At 40.8% G+C, this 16,796-nt stretch overlaps 1 protein-coding gene across 1 annotated transcript in view; it reads right to left on the bottom strand.

The window, feature by feature from the left end:
• Positions 1 to 16,796, bottom strand: part of LOC104111741 (DEAD-box ATP-dependent RNA helicase FANCM) — a 38,344-nt gene that overhangs the window by 7,611 nt on the left and 13,937 nt on the right. The window contains exons 11-22 of the mRNA XM_070196665.1: positions 16,567 to 16,697; positions 15,130 to 15,190; positions 14,959 to 15,029; positions 13,613 to 13,662; positions 13,378 to 13,543; positions 13,101 to 13,225; positions 12,678 to 13,022; positions 12,533 to 12,599; positions 10,596 to 11,219; positions 10,064 to 10,495; positions 9,835 to 9,886; positions 1,813 to 1,962 (exon numbers count right to left, since the gene is read on the bottom strand). Of these exons, the coding sequence (XP_070052766.1) occupies positions 1,813 to 1,962; positions 9,835 to 9,886; positions 10,064 to 10,495; positions 10,596 to 11,219; positions 12,533 to 12,599; positions 12,678 to 13,022; positions 13,101 to 13,225; positions 13,378 to 13,543; positions 13,613 to 13,662; positions 14,959 to 15,029; positions 15,130 to 15,190; positions 16,567 to 16,697 (2,274 nt within the window). The remainder of the gene's footprint in view (positions 1 to 1,812; positions 1,963 to 9,834; positions 9,887 to 10,063; positions 10,496 to 10,595; positions 11,220 to 12,532; positions 12,600 to 12,677; positions 13,023 to 13,100; positions 13,226 to 13,377; positions 13,544 to 13,612; positions 13,663 to 14,958; positions 15,030 to 15,129; positions 15,191 to 16,566; positions 16,698 to 16,796) is intronic.

Genomic DNA, 16,796 nt, shown 5'->3' with positions numbered 1-16,796 from the left:
CCATTACCCCGATAACCCGATACCAATAAGCCAATAAACCAATTTTGTGGTTCGATTAACGGTTCGGTTCGGTTTTGAACAGCCCTACACAAAAGGGACTGATGGTGGAATGGGAAGGTCCAAGGAAAAGTGAAAGCCAAGAAAGCGGCATATTTGAAGCAAGTGGAAAGCATAGACGAGGAGAAAAAGAGGAAGAAATTCAGTGACGGGACTCATGAAGCGGACGTGGACGTGAAGCTTGATACACAAATCATTCCCAAGAGAGATAGTTTCAAGTATCTTGGGTTTGTAATCCAAGGAAACGGGGAGATTGACGAAGATGTTACACATCGTATTGGAACGAGTGAATGAAATGGAGGCTCGCATCCGGTGTTCTGTGTGATAAAAATGTGCCACCAAGACTCAAGGGCAAGTTCTACTAAGTGGTGGTTAGATCGACTATGTTATATGGGACTGAATGTTGGCCTATCAAGAACTCCTATTTCCAGAAAATGAAAGTAGCAGAAACGAGGATGTTGAGATGGATGTGTGGGCATACCAGGATAGATGAGAATATGAGTGAAGATATTCGGGACAAGGTGGGAGTGGCCCCTGTGAAGGACAAGATGTGAGAATCGAGGCTGAGATGATTCGGGCACGTGAAAAGGAGAAGCATAGATGCCCCAGTTAGGAGTTGTAAGAGGTTGATCATGTCGGGTCTGAGGAGAGGTAGAGGTACGTCAAAGAAGTACTTAGAAGAGGTGGATTAAGCAGCACATAGTGCTGCTTCAACTTACCGAATACATGACCCTTGAAAGGAAGGTGTGGAAGTTGAGAATTAGGATAAAAGGTTAGTAGGTAGTCGAGAGTTTATCCTTTCCTTACCAGTAGTATTAGTACTATTCTTGTATTTTCCTATTCTTGTTCACTTCAGTTATCTTTCGTTGTTGTTACTGTTTGTTACTACTGCTTCCTTTTTTCCCCTTTTCTTGAGCCGAGGGTCCATTGGAAACAACCTCTCTACCTTCACCAGATAGGGATAAGGTCTGCATACACACTACCCTCCCGAAACTCCACTTGTGGGATTACATTGGGTTTGTTGTTATTGTTGCACTTCATAGTTCTGAACCAAAACCATTATGAGCATCATTAAATTCCTAGCGAACTACAAGAATCCCCTAGAAATGTTGATGATAGAGAATGTCAAATTGAAGTTTGAGTACTTTATCACCAGTTATCAAACTATAAATTTCAGCCAAGAAGTTCGTCGCCACATCACTTCAAAACTTCACATATAGAAGTGTTTTGTTTCATTGAAGTCCATGTTGCTGATATGTTCTTAAGCACAAAGACATCAGTGCTTATAATCTCTTCTTAGTTCTGAAGCAAGAACTGCAAATTATTTATAACTTGACTAAAAGAAATTGTGTTCCAATACAGAGCGCAGGCACTTCAATGCCATGCAGGTAAGCTGAATACATTGAATAACCTGACCTTTCAACTGAGCTTGTTCAATTTCCATTTACTTGTAGTTAAGCTATTTTGAAAGTCAGTCATATGAGATGCCTAGTCTCATCATGCATTTGTACCGCAATATTCTTACATTGATTTGTTTGTTTAAACCTAATGATTAGTTAACACCATTCTTCATCAAAAAAAAATGATTAGTTAACACCATTTTAGTTCAAAATAAGACTGTTTCGCTCCCAAAAATGAAGAGCGGATATTTAATCACTCTAAAACTTTTCAAAGGAATCAATACTAAAATCACCCAGAAAAGGGAGAAAACGCGTAAAACAAAACAGAAAATAAAGAGATAAACTTAATAAAAACCTGTAAATTGCTATCATGTCAACTTCACCAGCCTCGGCTTGACTATCTGCCGCTGTTGGATTTATCTTATCATCTATGAAACTATCATCATATGAACTGCAATCCTGCTTATCCTCCTCATCATCAGATACTGAAACTTCTGAAGACACCCTGTGTCCGAACCAATATTTTAGAAGCATATCAGGAGAAGTGCATGAGGCGGATGAAATTCATAATAAGTATGAAAATTTGACTAGTAACCGATCTATGATGGTTATTTTGTTTTTGGGCCATTAATTGTAGTATGGATACTCTACACATCAATGGGCTGCAGAACAAACTCAATGGCCATTCGACATGTCAATTGCGCCATTAGTTATGCAGTCTTTTTCATAATCTAAGATGGAACACTTGCCCTGTTGCATGTTCTGGTGCATCTTAGTCGTGTAGAAAATTTATGTTTTAACACTACTCTTTCTTTTCCTTTCTGTAAAGTAAAAGGGCACATTGGTATTTAGAAAACTTTCAGAGCACGAAACTAAATTCTGGAAAAGTATAGGGGAGGAATAGAGGATTGCGCAAACATAAATTTGGTGTAAGAAACTTTATCAGGACCCCCCGTTTCCACTCCCTATTCCCTCAAAAAACAAGTTTGAAGCTCTACCCCTAATTCTAGAATGCATGTGTCTAGGATGATAAAATAAAAACAAAATAAATCACAAAGGAAAAGGAAAGGTTTTCTGACAGGTGGCAGTAATGAACTTGAAATAGAGGTCTCAGGCTGTCTGTTCATGAAAGATGATGGTGCAAACCTATCACCAATCATAAGTTATCTTCTGAGGTTACCTCTGGAGCAACATCACATTTACTTCATCATACTGCAAGTTTCTGTCTCTGTCTTTTACAGCTTTAATATCTTACACCCTGAAAACTACACTCTAAGGCTGGTCATATCATAACTCACCACAATAATCCTTTTCCCATTTGTTTACAGCAACTTAGAATGCTATTACGTATTTGAGGGCCATATTGCCCGTAATAGTATTTCTAGCAAGTCAGAAGAATGGAAGATAAGTACTTGTTGACACTATATGTATCCCCTTAACTCATAATTTATGCAGTCTTGTTGACACTAGGCATGATAGCCATAACCCATAAACCATGCACTGGGTGCAGGTGCAGAATCTCGATGATACCACAGGAAATTGCTAACGATACTTTCCTTTTTACTCCTTTATATTGAGTACTTGGATAGTAGCTAATCAATAGTAGGTACCATTCTTGAGGATAGAAGAATATCTCAATTTCATTCTAAACAATATCTCCTGCACAGAATAAGAATTTCATGCAATTTTTCAGGTGGAGCAATATCCTTCTCAATATTCTTATGTGCTACTTATCTTAAGATCTGTTGTTAGAAACTTACTTTTTCCCTTTGATATTTGAGGAACTTCTACATCTCCCTCTTCCAGAATGGACAACAGTCAGATAGGGAAAAAGACAAAACGGGGAAAAGTATTATGAGACTGAGGGAGGAATAAGACATAAAAGAAAGGAATGCCCTGTAGAGACACAATAAACAAAGAAGAGGAGCAAAGAGCTCAAGATTTCAATTGAGACTTCAGTTATTCACACCCCCACGACTCAAAAAGAACGAAACAGCTAAGTACCCAGTTCTTATAAAGAGTGAAATAAGAAAGAATAAGAACAAATTCAATTGAGTTCCAATGCTCCTCGGTGAAATCAAATGAAGACAATAGAACTTATAGTACCAGATTATACCATGGTCGAGTATTACCACCAGCAATGATTAGCATATTGGCTATGCAATCCATCTATGTGTTTATTTCACAAAGTGAGCTAACTAGCTCCAATTAATTGGAGTATGAGATTTCCAGTTCTCTAATTATGAACTTACGGAGACTTTTTGTTGACAGTCCCATAGTTTCCACTAGGACTCTATGACTTCTAAAGTCATCTTTTCAGATAACACCTAACAGTTTCCTGTTGGCAGAAATGGCCAAGCCTCTTCCATCTCTTCTTCTTCCTAAATTTCCACCACACCCATCAAGAGCCAAGCTCCCCGCGACCAAACCCCAGTAAATTTCTCCGGCAACCGAGCCCTCACGCGCCCCCACGCGCCTGACTTTCCGGCGAGTCTCAGCCACGCGCCGACACGTGTGGCCTTTTCAGGCGACTTTTCAATTTTTTTCCTTCAGACAGCCTCTTCGCGAGGCATTTCCGAGCCATCCCGTGCCAGTTTCACCAAATTCCGACGACTTTTTCTTTTTCCGGCCTTTAAACCCCAGTTCTTTTTCTCTTTCAGACAGCAGTACGAGGAAACATTCCTCCCTTCTGTCTCCACCCACTGTGAATACTGTTATTCCAACAATTGAGGTTTTTCCGGCCAGCTTTTCCGGGACAGCCGCATTTAGAATATGATGATTGTACATAGAGAAGCTCTTTTTTCTCTCTAGAATCCAGAAAACTGGAAAACATGTCGTTTATGAAAGCTGTCTCTTGGCCATCCCTAGAACTTGGGGGAAAATGCCATCGAAAGCTCGACGTAGGATAGGAGCCGCACTTCACGCTGTCCGAGGAGCACACTCTCAGACGCAAGGGTTTCTTGGAATCTAGTCTCATTGGGTCTTTCTCCAAATGGGTTGGTTCTCCGGAGGCTGTTAGAAACTGGGCAGCAGAGGCATGGAACGTCAAGGATGGGCTAAAAATATCGCAATTGGGGGACACTCAATATCTCTTTCGTTTTGTTGACAAGTCTCAAGCTTCGGAAATTCTTGTCAGAGGAAACAGGTGGTTCGATGGGAACTTTTTAAATCTAGACAGATGGGTGGAGCATGATGGGTGTCTTGACCCTCGCTTCACTGGCGAAACTTTGGTGGTCAACATGGTGGGTCTCCCGGTGCATCTTTGGTGTCTTGACCTATTCAAGAAGATAGGGGAAATCTGTGGGGGTTTTATTGATGTCACTTGCAGTTTACACGATCTCTCGCGAGTGAGGATTGTGGTGAGGAAAGGGGGCAGAATCCCTGTCTCCACTGTGGTGGAAGATGGCTACTTGAGTTATAGGGTTTGGTTGAGCCCTGAATTTCGCCCTATCTTTATGCCTGTGATAGCGACGGAAGAAAAGGGAAGGTCAAACAGAAGAGAAGGGAGGGAAAATCAGTCTCTGAGGGGAGGGGAGGGTTCACCGGATCACTGGATTAAGCCAAAATCAGACGTTAGATCGAGAAGAGACGGGAGGTTTGAAATTGGGGGAGGAAGACAAAATTATAACAAGAGAAGACGTGAATGGGTCAGTGATGCGGGCTGGAAAGGCAAAATGGGACGGTCCTCTTCTACTTATCATAGGGCCGGGCATGTTTTCAGCAAGTATAGGCCTGGGCCTCCTCACATGGGCCCAGCAACTTTTTCCAATTCCATTAGAATTAATCCTAAGGGGCCCAGTTTATTTCAAGCTGCGCATGATAAGGCTTCTAAGCATATGGGGACAGTGGTTCCTCCTTCCTCTGGCCATGGTGCTTCACACAGTGACACTCCTTCACCGAGCTCTAGTGACATGTGCCCCTCTACGATGGCCGCCGCTACAGGGGCAGAACCGGCAAAGGATGGTGCTGTTAATCCACGGCCCCCCACCTCTGTTGGGCCCGGTTCTATCAACCACTCAACTGCTCCTGGGCTTAGTTGTGCTGAGGACACACTCAAAGTTTCTTCTTTTTTGGGGAGATTGGTGAGCATGTCCCAATTGATGTTAGTGTCGAACCAGTATCTTCAGTTAATATGCCACCAAGGGTACCATGCTCTCTTCCGCCATGCTACCCTACTGATGGTTCTGGACATTCCTATAGCAGCGGAGTGTCATTTTCAGAGGTTGTTGACCCCAAAGGAAATGGTGAGACCCTTTCGAAGGTTAAAACTCCTAGTGCTAGAAATACTATGGTCTTGTATTCCTCTGGTAGTAGCAAGGAAAGGGCACATACAGAAGAAGCCTGCCCAATTTCGTCAAGGACCGGAGGAGGGGATATATCTTTTTGGATGGAGGACAAACTCTTAAACTTTGGGAAGTTTCTAGGTGTATCTGTTGCAGGGAAGGAAGATAGGGTGTTAGAACTGTTGAGGGAGATTGAGCAACAATCTCTTTACGATGGTGCAGGGAGGGACTTGGGTAAAGGTGTTAAGCAAAATAACTTAGGGGATATAGTGGTGTATCAGAGAAGGGAGCAAGTGTGTGACAAAGAGAAAGGGACCTCGGCTAGGGGAGGTGGGGAAATGGGGGCTATTGTCGCTTATGGAAGTAAAGATCCTTTCATGGAATGTGAGGGGGATGAATGACCCAAACAAAAGGGTCATCGTCAAAGTGGGAGTTAGGGAGTGGGGTGCCAACCTAGTTTGTTTTCAGGAGACCAAAATGGAAGTTTTGTCGGATGCGATCGTGAGAAGTGTCTGGGGAGGTAGTTGGGTGAAATATGACTGGGTCCCAGCAGCGGGAAGTGCGGGGGCATCCTACTTATGTGGGATGATAGAAGCTTGGAGGTAAAGGAGATTAGGAAGGGAGTTTTCTCTTTGGCAGCTCTCGTCAAAGATAGAGTGAGTGGGGTGGAGTGGGGATTTGGGGGAGTGTATGGGCCGGTAGAGGAAGGGTCCAAGGTGTCTTTCTGGGAGGAACTGGCCAATATTATGGGGGAATGGGATATTCCATGGGTTCTAGGGGGAGACTTTAACACTATTAGATTGAGGAGAGATTAGGGTATAATGTGTTTTCGAGGGCCATGGAGGAGTTTTCTGACTTCATCAATGATCACCTTCTCATTGACCTTCCTCTGTCAGGGGAAAGGTTTACTTGGGCCAGGGCGGAGGATTCCAACTCAAGGTCTAGAATTGATAGATTCCTGACATCTCCATCATGGGATGAGCTGGTGCCGAATGCGGTGCAAATTCCTTTACCTAGGTTGACTTCAGATCATTTGCCTATTTTGCTAGATGGATGCAGAGGGAGAGGGTTGCGTGCTCCCTTCCGATTCGAAAACATGTGGTTGAAGGTGCCAGGATTCGGTGACAAGGTGAAAGAATGGTGGACAAGCTATGGGGTATCAGGGACACCTTCATACCGGCTTTCGAAGAAACTCAAATTGCTCAAGGAAAATATTATTAGGTGGAATAAGGAGGTTTTTGGGAGGATAGAGGTTAAAATGAGGGAGCTTATGCATGAATTGGGGGATTTAGAAAGAGGGGAAGGGGCGGGGGAGTTAGACGAATCTGAGAAAGAGAGATTGGGGGAGGTTAAGAGGGAAATAATCGAGTTAGCAATAGCTCAGGAGACTAGTTGGCGGCAAAAATCGAGGGCGCTCTGGCTAAAGGATGGGGATTCGAATACCAAGTTTTTTCATAGGGTGGCGGTCGCAAATCGAAGGAGAAACTTCATAGAGTCCTTAGTTGTGGATGGGGTGAGGATTGAGGGAGAGGAGGAAGTAAAAGGGGCGATAGTGGGGTTTTATGAGAACTTATATACAGAAGAAGTTAGTTGGAGGCCGACTTTGGGGGGAATAGAGTTCAACCATATAGGGGAGGGAGACAACGAGTGGCTAGAAAGGGTTTTCGAGGAGAAGGAGGTGCACGAGGCTGTGTCGTCTTGTGCTGGTGCTAAGGCCCCCGGGCCTGATGGTTTCTCCTTGGCTTTCTTTCAGCTCTTTTGGGACACCATCAAGGGAGAGTTGATGGAAGCCATTGAATACTTCCATGCGAATGGTGTTTTCGAGAGAAGTATCAATGCTTCCTTTATTACTATTGTACCTAAGAAAGAAGGTGCATCTTGTATCAGAGACTACAGGCCTATTAGTCTCGTGGGGAGCATTTACAAGATTATTTCTAAAGTGCTTTCCAACAGACTTAAGAAGGTTCTTGACATGACCGTCTCGTCCTCCCAGAATGCGTTTGTGGAAGGTAGGCAGATCCTGGATGCTGCCTTGGTGGCAAATGAACTTGTAGACTCCAGAAGGAAAAATAGAGAACCCGGCTTACTATGCAAGTTAGATCTTGAGAAGGCTTTCGACCATGTCAATTAGGAGTTCCTGGACTTCATTATGATGCGGATGGGGTTTGGGGAAAGATGGAGGGGATGGATAAAGTTATGCATTTCCTCAGTCAGATTCTCTGTCCTGGTTAATGGTGGCCCGTGTGGTTTCTTTGGCAGCTCCAGGGGTCTCAGGCAAGGTGACCCCCTATCCCCCATGTTATTCATTCTAGTGATGGATGCTCTGAGCAAAATGATGGATCGCGCGGCGGGCGGAGGCTTCTTGAGAGGATTCTCAGCTCCGATTGGGGTGCTCAGTGCCCGAAGAGTCTCACATTTGCTTTTTGCGGATGACACACTGGTTTTCTGTGATGCCGATATGGATCAGTTGACCTACCTGAAGCAGGTCCTGCAGTGGTTTCAGTTAGTATCAGGACTCAAAATCAACATCGGCAAGTGTGAGATTTTCCCGGTAGGTGAGTTTACTAATTTTGATGCCTTGTCTGGTGTTCTCAGATGCAAGGTGGGCTCCCTTCCCACTACTTACCTGGGCCTCCCTTTGGGCGCTTCATATAAGGATACTACGGTTTGGAATCCAGTGATTGAGCGGGTTGAAAAAAGATTAGCAGGGTGGCAGAAACGGTATTTGTCAAAAGGAGGTAAGGAAGTGCTTATCAAAAGCACTTTATCGAGTATGCCAACCTATTACTTATCCCTGTTGCAAGCACCGGTGAGCATCACAGAAAAACTGAAGCAACTTCAAAGGAACTTTCTATGGGATGCGGCGGATGGAACTAGAAAGTTTCATCTAGTGAATTGGCAAACAGTCACTTCCCCAAAGAAGTGGGGTGGACTTGGAGTGAAAGATCTTTAGGGTATTTAACAGAGCTTTAATGGGAAAGTGGCTGTGGAGATTCGGGGTAGAAGAGCATGCTCTATGGAGGGAGGTCATAGTAGAAAAGTATGATTCAACGGGAGGGGGTTGGAGGACCAAGGCGATCACAACACCTTTCGGGTGTGGCATGTGGAGGAGTATCATGAAGAATTGGGAACCATTCAGTGGCAACATCACTTACAGGGTGGGAGATAGAAGGAGAATCAGCTTTTGGAATCATAGGTGGTGTGGAGAGGATTCTTTGAGGGTCTCCTTCCCCCACGTCTTCAGAGTTTCAAACCAGAAGGAACTGATGGTCCAACAGATTCGCAAGGAGCATGAAGGGGGGTAGTATGGGACCTCTCATTCAGGAGGAACATGCAAGATTGGGAGATTGCGGAGCTTCAAGTTTTGTTAGCACTGCTATACGGGCAAGACATGCTCCAGCCATCCTGCGACTCTTGGAGATGGGGCTTGCGTGGCGATGCTTTGTTCACCGTAAAGTCCTTTTACCAGAGTATGTTGGTGAGAGAGGAGACCACTTTTCCATACTCCTCGATCTGGATTCTTAGGGCGCCCACGATGGTGTGCTTTTTTGCATGGCTAGCGGCAAGGGGAGTGATTTTGACTGCTGAAAATCTCCAAAAGAGGGGAATTACACTTGTTAGTTGGTGCTACATCTGTAAAAGCTCAGGAGAAGAAGTTGATCACCTTATGTTGCATTGCCCTGTGTCCTCAGCTTTGTGGAGGGCAATCCTGAATCTCTTTGGTGTTCAATGGGTGATGCCAAGCACTGTAAAGGAAATGTTATATAGCTGGGGCGGTTTTCGTAGAAGAAGAAAACAAAAGACGTGGAAATTCGCTCTGTTAGCTCTCATGTGGGTAGTATGGGGGGAGAGAAATAAGAGAGCTTTTGAGGAGATTGAGTCTCCTTTTTCACATCTTAAGAATAGTCTTTTATCTTTGATCGCTTTTTGGTGCACTCACTTAGCCCCTACTTGTATAGAAGATTGGGCGTCTTTTGTAGAGAATCATGTTCTGATGTAAATTCTCTACGTCGTTGGTATACTTTGTGTACACGGGAGTTCTCTCCCTTTTGATTAATACAATTTACCTTATCAAAAAAAAATTATGAACTTACTCAGCTTCCTCTTCAATGAAGTCTGTAACAATGTTTGGCTGCCGTTTCTCACCTGATGGCAATAGCAGATATATCAATATCCAATTTTTTATCGACATAGAATACAAAATCCTTTAAAAATTTGTAGGAAAATGGATAGCTAATTGAAACCCTCTACCATCAAAATCCAGGAATGATTAGCAGCAAGCATGCTTTTGTTTTTGCTAGAAAAGTAAAGCATCCAAGTTACCTATAGCTCTTCCATGCTTGAAACCAGTATGACTGTCAGTGCCACAAAGAGCTGTTCGTTTTCTGGAAGTACCAGTTTTTTGCTTGTCTGGTGGTTTTCTTCTAGGAAGATCACCGTGTTTGCGCAATCTTCTAAACTTCGGTTTTTGTCCAACGCTCTCTGAGTTGTCTGTAGAGCCAAGTTGCCAGTCTTCGCTACAGCTTTTGCTTGATAATTTTGCCATAGGAGTTTGATTATCTTCAGCAATTAGACAAGTGTACTTGCAACTTCTCGGTTCATTATGCTGAATGTTTTGTATAGGAGTTGACATTGTGTTATCTTTTCCAAAGGTGCTAATGCCACCCGCAGTCTTTTCATTCTGTTCTGACAATTCTTTTGGTGTTGAAACAAGGTCTTTAACCATGAACTGTGCACCTTCATCCTTTGACACCCCTGCGAAAGAAAAGATAAAACTTTTAAGGTAACAAAAAGATACAGTCAAAAAAAAGGGCATAGTTCCATAAAAGACTTTGTTAAAGGAAAAGAAAGAGACCATCAGTTATAGGAGATTCCGGGACAAACTCGATATCACTAAAGTTGGTTAGACGTGGACTAAGCTCCATATCTCCAAACTCTTTGTCTGGCTCATAGGCTACTATTGGCGTCCCACAAATTTGAACTTCCAGACTCTCACTGATGTTCTTACCTTCTGGTTTTACCTTGTGATCTGGACTTTGAATATTCTTTTCGCAGAGATCAAATATCTTCTGTTGCTGTGCATTAGACTCACAGATTCTTGATGCTTCCAAATTAATTGTTTCTGCACTTGTCTGAGTAGCAGAAATGCCTTTTACTCCAGCAGTCTTTTCCTCCAGCTCATTCCCTGAAACCTTACCATGAAGGGAATCTTTTTCTGGCAGGTTGAACTTTTCAAATAATCTGGTGCTTGTAAATTTAGAAACCAAAGTTTCTTTTGAAAAAAGTTGGGCAACAGATGAGACTATAACCCTCCCCTGATCATCAACGCTGACAAATTCCGAGCCAAATAGGAAAGCATGTGCATGAGAGCTTTCCCCTTGAAATATGTCCAGTAAAAGCGTCTTTTTACTACTTGGAATTTGCAGGGGTACAGACTCATTCTTTTGTTCTGTTTTACAGTCATCTTCAGTAGAACAGCCTGTATGAATCTGAATAATATTAGCTATGAGTACAACATACATCCAAATTCTTTTTCTGGACTATTCTTGTTTCTCTTCTATTTTCTTTTGTTTGATGTAGAGGATGTCAGAAAATAAACAATGCTCTTAAAATTATAAGAAGCAAGATCAAGGGCAAAATAGCATAGTTTTTCAGTGTTATTTGGCCCTCTTGCCTCTAATTCACCCAGCAAAGAGAAACGTGAGCTTGTTCATGAAAACATACCAATGGCAGCTTCAGCTGTTTGGATATCGCCTTAACATATTACAGATATGCACTATGCATGGACAATGAACAGTTAATAGAAATATTTCATGTGTTAAAGATCATTATAGCACCAGAACCAGATTCTAAAAAATTAAGGACAAAAGAAGAGCTAGAATTTTTTTTAATTACATGGAGGGTAGGGGAAAGGAAAATAGGGAGGGATTACAAGGTGGGAAATCGAACTCTCACCAACAAGGTGAAAGTTCAGGTAGCCAACCAACTAAGCTACTAAGATTCCCCGAGCTAGTCCATGAGAAGATTGAAGATATCCTTTTTTATAAGTAGGTTGGAGAGGATACTTTTATTTAAAAATGGATTGAAGAGGATAATCATAACCAGCTTTGAAAAAACCAGATATGCAAACAGACTTAAAATGCTTTTGGAAGTTAATGTTAATTCGTAGATAAAATAGATAAAACGCATGCAATAGGTTGAATAATTTCAATGTTTCGTACACTGAAATTAACCCCAGGTTTAAATGGAATATGTAAATTGTGATCGATCAGATAGTAGTGCAGATTGGACCACAATTCTTCTCCATACTGGCACCATATATCAGATTTTTTTTTGTGTGTGTGTGTGGTGGGTGGGTGGGTGGGGGTTGGGCGGGGGGGGGGGGGGGGGGGGGGCTCTTCTGTAGAAGAAATCTCTCTTTATTTTATTGGCATAAATAACAACAGCGACCTCCATCTATCCATTAAATATAATGGATACTAAGACAACAAAGTGATGTTATATTGAAATTGGCTGGAGATAATCTGCTGCACCATGTAAAACTGGTGTAAAATTGTTGAAAAGACGCCATATGGAAGGCAAATTAACATATCACAGCATTATTTGTACTAATTTGAATCATTGAATATGAATTCCATTTAATGAAAAGAAACATATAATTTCGGTCAGACTCAGTGATAATGTAGAGCCAGTGCATTAGGGAAGTAAGAGATTATCAAACATCAATCAGTAAAATGTTCAAAATGCTGAATAATTTTGGTGATGAAGCTATCGAGTATGTATATATGTTACCTTTCAGAATTTCTTCACATGGTTTGGTGGCTTCAACTTTCATAGACAAATTTTCAAAAGTTTCATCCTGAGCCATCGAAGAGAAGTGATTCAATTTTCAGTTATTCTACAAATAATAAAGTTAAGCAAATATCAGCATAAGAACCTCATTGGTAGAAGCTTTGATATCTCGAGGAAAAGACATTTCTTGCAAATGTTGCATTGCATCTATTAGCATCACTGTTCTAAATGAATGCACCACTCTGTGCACTTTGGAAGGAAATAGCTGAGAATGACGGAAGGCAATAAGTGATGGTCTCCATGCATCCTGAGTCTCCTGACCAGTAAACTTGAAATATTTCGCAAGCAGGTTTGCTTCTTCATCACTTAATTTGTTCAGGAATGCAGACACTTGAATAGGGTGAACATCTTTTATGTTCTTTCCACGAGGAACAAACTGTGGAATTGATAGCTTGAGGAACTGGACTTTTGGTTTAAAAATATGTGGAATCTACAATAGACAAACATACAGACTTAAGAAGGTATAGTTTCCTTGAAGCTGATGAGAAAATCTGTTGATATGATGTACCATCCTCGGACTGGAATAAAATGAAAAACGAATTCCCCCATTTCTCATGTCTTTGATAATCGCCTTGCCGCTTGTTTGCTTTTGCAAGTAACCTTTTAACTCTCTTCCTTCGTGAGCTAAAACTAGTAGCAATTCATTAAGGAAATCTATTGAAATGAATACAAAAACTGGGTGCCAGGAACTGCATATGCAAGTACAGAGAAAAAAATTGGTCTTAAAGAAAACAATTTTTCAAAAGAAGAAGAAAAGGAAAAGCCTAGCTAGATGAAAAGGATATCAACTCGTCCTTCATGTTTCCTTCCTGTTCTGCCCATGCGCTGAATCATTCTCAAAGGTGATATATTAGCATCAAAGCATATGACAAGATCCACTTCCATGATATCCAGACCTTCTTCACCAATTGATGTTGCAACAATGACATTGTATTCGCCAGTCCGAAATTTCTACATGAAAAAGTCAACTCAAGCAAGGTCGATTGTCCAGTGACAATAAGAGGAGAGCAAAAGAATTACCTCCAAAACAGCCTGTTGATTCTTTTGCGATTGGCCTTTTGATGCTTTGCCTGCAAACGAAGTTCATGGAATAATGCTATAAGAACTGCAGATCCTTAGAACTAAAAATGAAAGAAATAAATTAGAACTATAACATAAAAATACGAAGATATTCTTCTTCCAGTTTAGTGAAGGAACTACCATTGCGAAACCAGTCTGAGGACTGAAGATAATAGGTGTTTCACATGGTAAACGAGATATGAACACCAGAAACAGGGAACAAGAGTTATCAAAGGCAAAAACAAAGAAAAGCGCGAAGGCTTTGATGGAGCTTTAAGCGTAAAGTGCATTTAAAGTGTGGGCTTGCGAGCAAGGCCCTAATGAGGAATATATGTGTGTGTGTTATGCACACAAAAAATTCATTACAAAGACAACAATTTACTTGGATAAAAGAATCGAAAGAACTATAATTAAGAGAAATATATAAGGTAAACTCCTATCAACCATTTGATTTAGATGCAAAAATGCAGTTTTCCGACTTGTTTTCTGATGCTAAATTCTAATTTCTTATATACCTAACCACTAAAAAGTTCGTTCATAACGCTTTAACAATTAATATAATTACATCGCCAGATACTTATCATCTAGTGCTACCCTCTTAAAGACGATCCATGGTATTAGGCATTTGCCTTAGTACCTCGGTCCCTATCTGAGCGTCACCTAACTTCAGCACTAAACGCATCTCAAGTGAGCCTTTTACAACAGAGGCTACAAACTTTGTCATAAAGATTAAAGCACAGAAATTAAAGTTTTGCTCACACTTATCATAGCTTATTTTGGCTACATTATACATTTCGGCAGCGTATAACGTCATTCTTTTACTTGTCTGTTTTGAGGGGGAGGGAAACAGAATTAGTTATAACTGCATAGCCGTATCATCAGGCTTAGAGGACTCATTCTTAAATTCTGTAGCTCAAGCATATTGGTTTTGGGCCTTGCACCAAAGCTCACACCCCTACCAAAAGATGTGGTTCTAACATGTAGTAACTTGTAGCATACAGGAAAATGGCAATAAATATATGTGGTACTTTAGAGCAGATGTTTAGAAAATTGCAATTATGATAGAAGACCAACTGATACCATCAAAAATAGCAGCCATTGCCATGTAAAACCTTGAATTCCAGCAAACATGGTAATAATAACAAACTACCACATAAAGAGAAATTACCAGTACACCTCTTAACATTATTGACATGAACAGTCCGACGGCATTTTTCGAAGAGGAAATATCCAGTGTCTAACGAAGAAAGAGATGGAGTACCAACGCACTAGGAAGTTGATCCACTGAAATGTATGGGGTAGGATACCTGAGCTTTGGCCAATGAACTCAGTAGCTTTAACAAACTCCGGTAAACTCCTCAAAGCAAGCAATATGTCACTGCAACCAAAATCAGGCCTTCAGAATACAAAAGTAAAAAGAATCCAACTGCTGCAATCAGGTAATTGAAGTGTGAGAATGGAATTGATGTAGACTTCACCTGACACTTTGTCTAAAATTTGAGAAAACGATAACCCTTGAATTTTTAGGATCATTGGTATCTGCAACAGATGGACAAATATCAAAGAAAATACGAAAATAGGAGCGCTATATTTACTATGAGAAAGTTCAGAGTCCAAACAAGAAATTCTGAAAAAGAAAATCTTAAATAATTAACTACCTCCGGCTTGATTATGATAAATTCCAGCATCACAAAAAACGACATCTTCTATCAAATTTAAGGAGGTAGAAGCCCTAGAACTACAGTTGACTATATCAAGGACTATGAAAAATAAGGTCCGCGAATTGGTAATAATATTATAAAACTATTAGTTACTTAGTATCTGATATTACAAGGACCCCACACTTTCCATAGCATAGAATAAAGCCAATCTTTGTCAATTGACAATTTGCACTTGAAATGACATTTCCTCTTGCTAATTTAATGCCCATTCAGAAAAGGTTAAGTGAGATAGCTATTCACTGTATTCCAAATATAAATCGCTAGCCAATTTTTGACTGTACTCTAGTTTGCACCATAAGCTACAAATGAACTTCAAATCCACAATAGCAACTTCATATTCACTTCTATTAGTCAACTTGACTTTGGTTTGTCATTTTCTAGTGGGCAAATATACCCCGGAAGCTGATACTCCACCAAAACATGTGCATAAGACATTCATGGTTCGTCTTTTAAGGTGAAATTCAGTTTTTATTAAAGAATTATTACAAAAGCATATATCTATGGCAGAAATTTCTTCTCTAGTTGTGTTGGCAACCTTAAGACTCCCGCACAAGGAACAAAGTTATCAGCAGACAATGTTTATCTTTTATTGACATAAAACAACAACTACGCCTCAGCCCCAAACAAGTTGGAGGTTTATCTTTTGTTGACATGGTTCATCAATTTTACGAACAGCCAAGACTGTAACAAAGAAACAAGTTAAAATTTTGGCTTTGTGAAAGAGGGAAATGGAGGAAGAATGTACTATCCCACTTAGAATACCTTAGGACTAAACGACGAAAAGTTAGAAAAATATGCCAAAGAAGTAGCAAAAGCTTCACTAGAAACAAAGAAACTAGCTCATAATTCTCCAATATTAAACTCGAAGGATAATAGTTGATTATGTCTGTCACTAGCTTTGCCTCTTTCTATTGCGGTTACTACTTACTATGACATGGAAAAATTTACAACTTCCAACAAGCTTCCTATTTCAATTTGCAGAAATAAAAATATCGAATGCCATACCCAAACTCTCGAACCTATTGATGAAAATCAAATATCATTAATAAAAATGATACCTAAATATGAACCGAAAGCCCATTAAAACAAGCTTCAAAGCCATTTTGTATCCATGTACAGACAAACAGGGAGCTCATTGAACAATTAAAATGAGCAAATACTTAAACAAACAGAACACTGCGATGTGTAACATACTGAAATGATTGATGAGTATTTCCAGCATTTTTGATAACTTAGGACTAGGAGCACCATGAGATACAACTTGCTGCATTAAATGCTTTGCTTTCAAAAGAATTTCATTTCTGCTCATATGTCGTCCAAATAACCTGTAAATGACACGTACATATTAAGAAAACGGACAAGAGATTCTGTTAAACCATCTCAGCTTTCAGAAAGAAGAGGTAGAAGAAGTACAAAACTGGTGA

This window comes from Nicotiana tomentosiformis, chromosome 3 (assembly GCF_000390325.3).
Source record: "Nicotiana tomentosiformis chromosome 3, ASM39032v3, whole genome shotgun sequence".
NCBI classification, from domain to species: domain Eukaryota; kingdom Viridiplantae; phylum Streptophyta; class Magnoliopsida; order Solanales; family Solanaceae; genus Nicotiana; species Nicotiana tomentosiformis.
The sequence above is the reverse complement of the archived record's forward strand: the minus strand, read 5'-3'. Positions and strand labels throughout refer to the sequence as shown.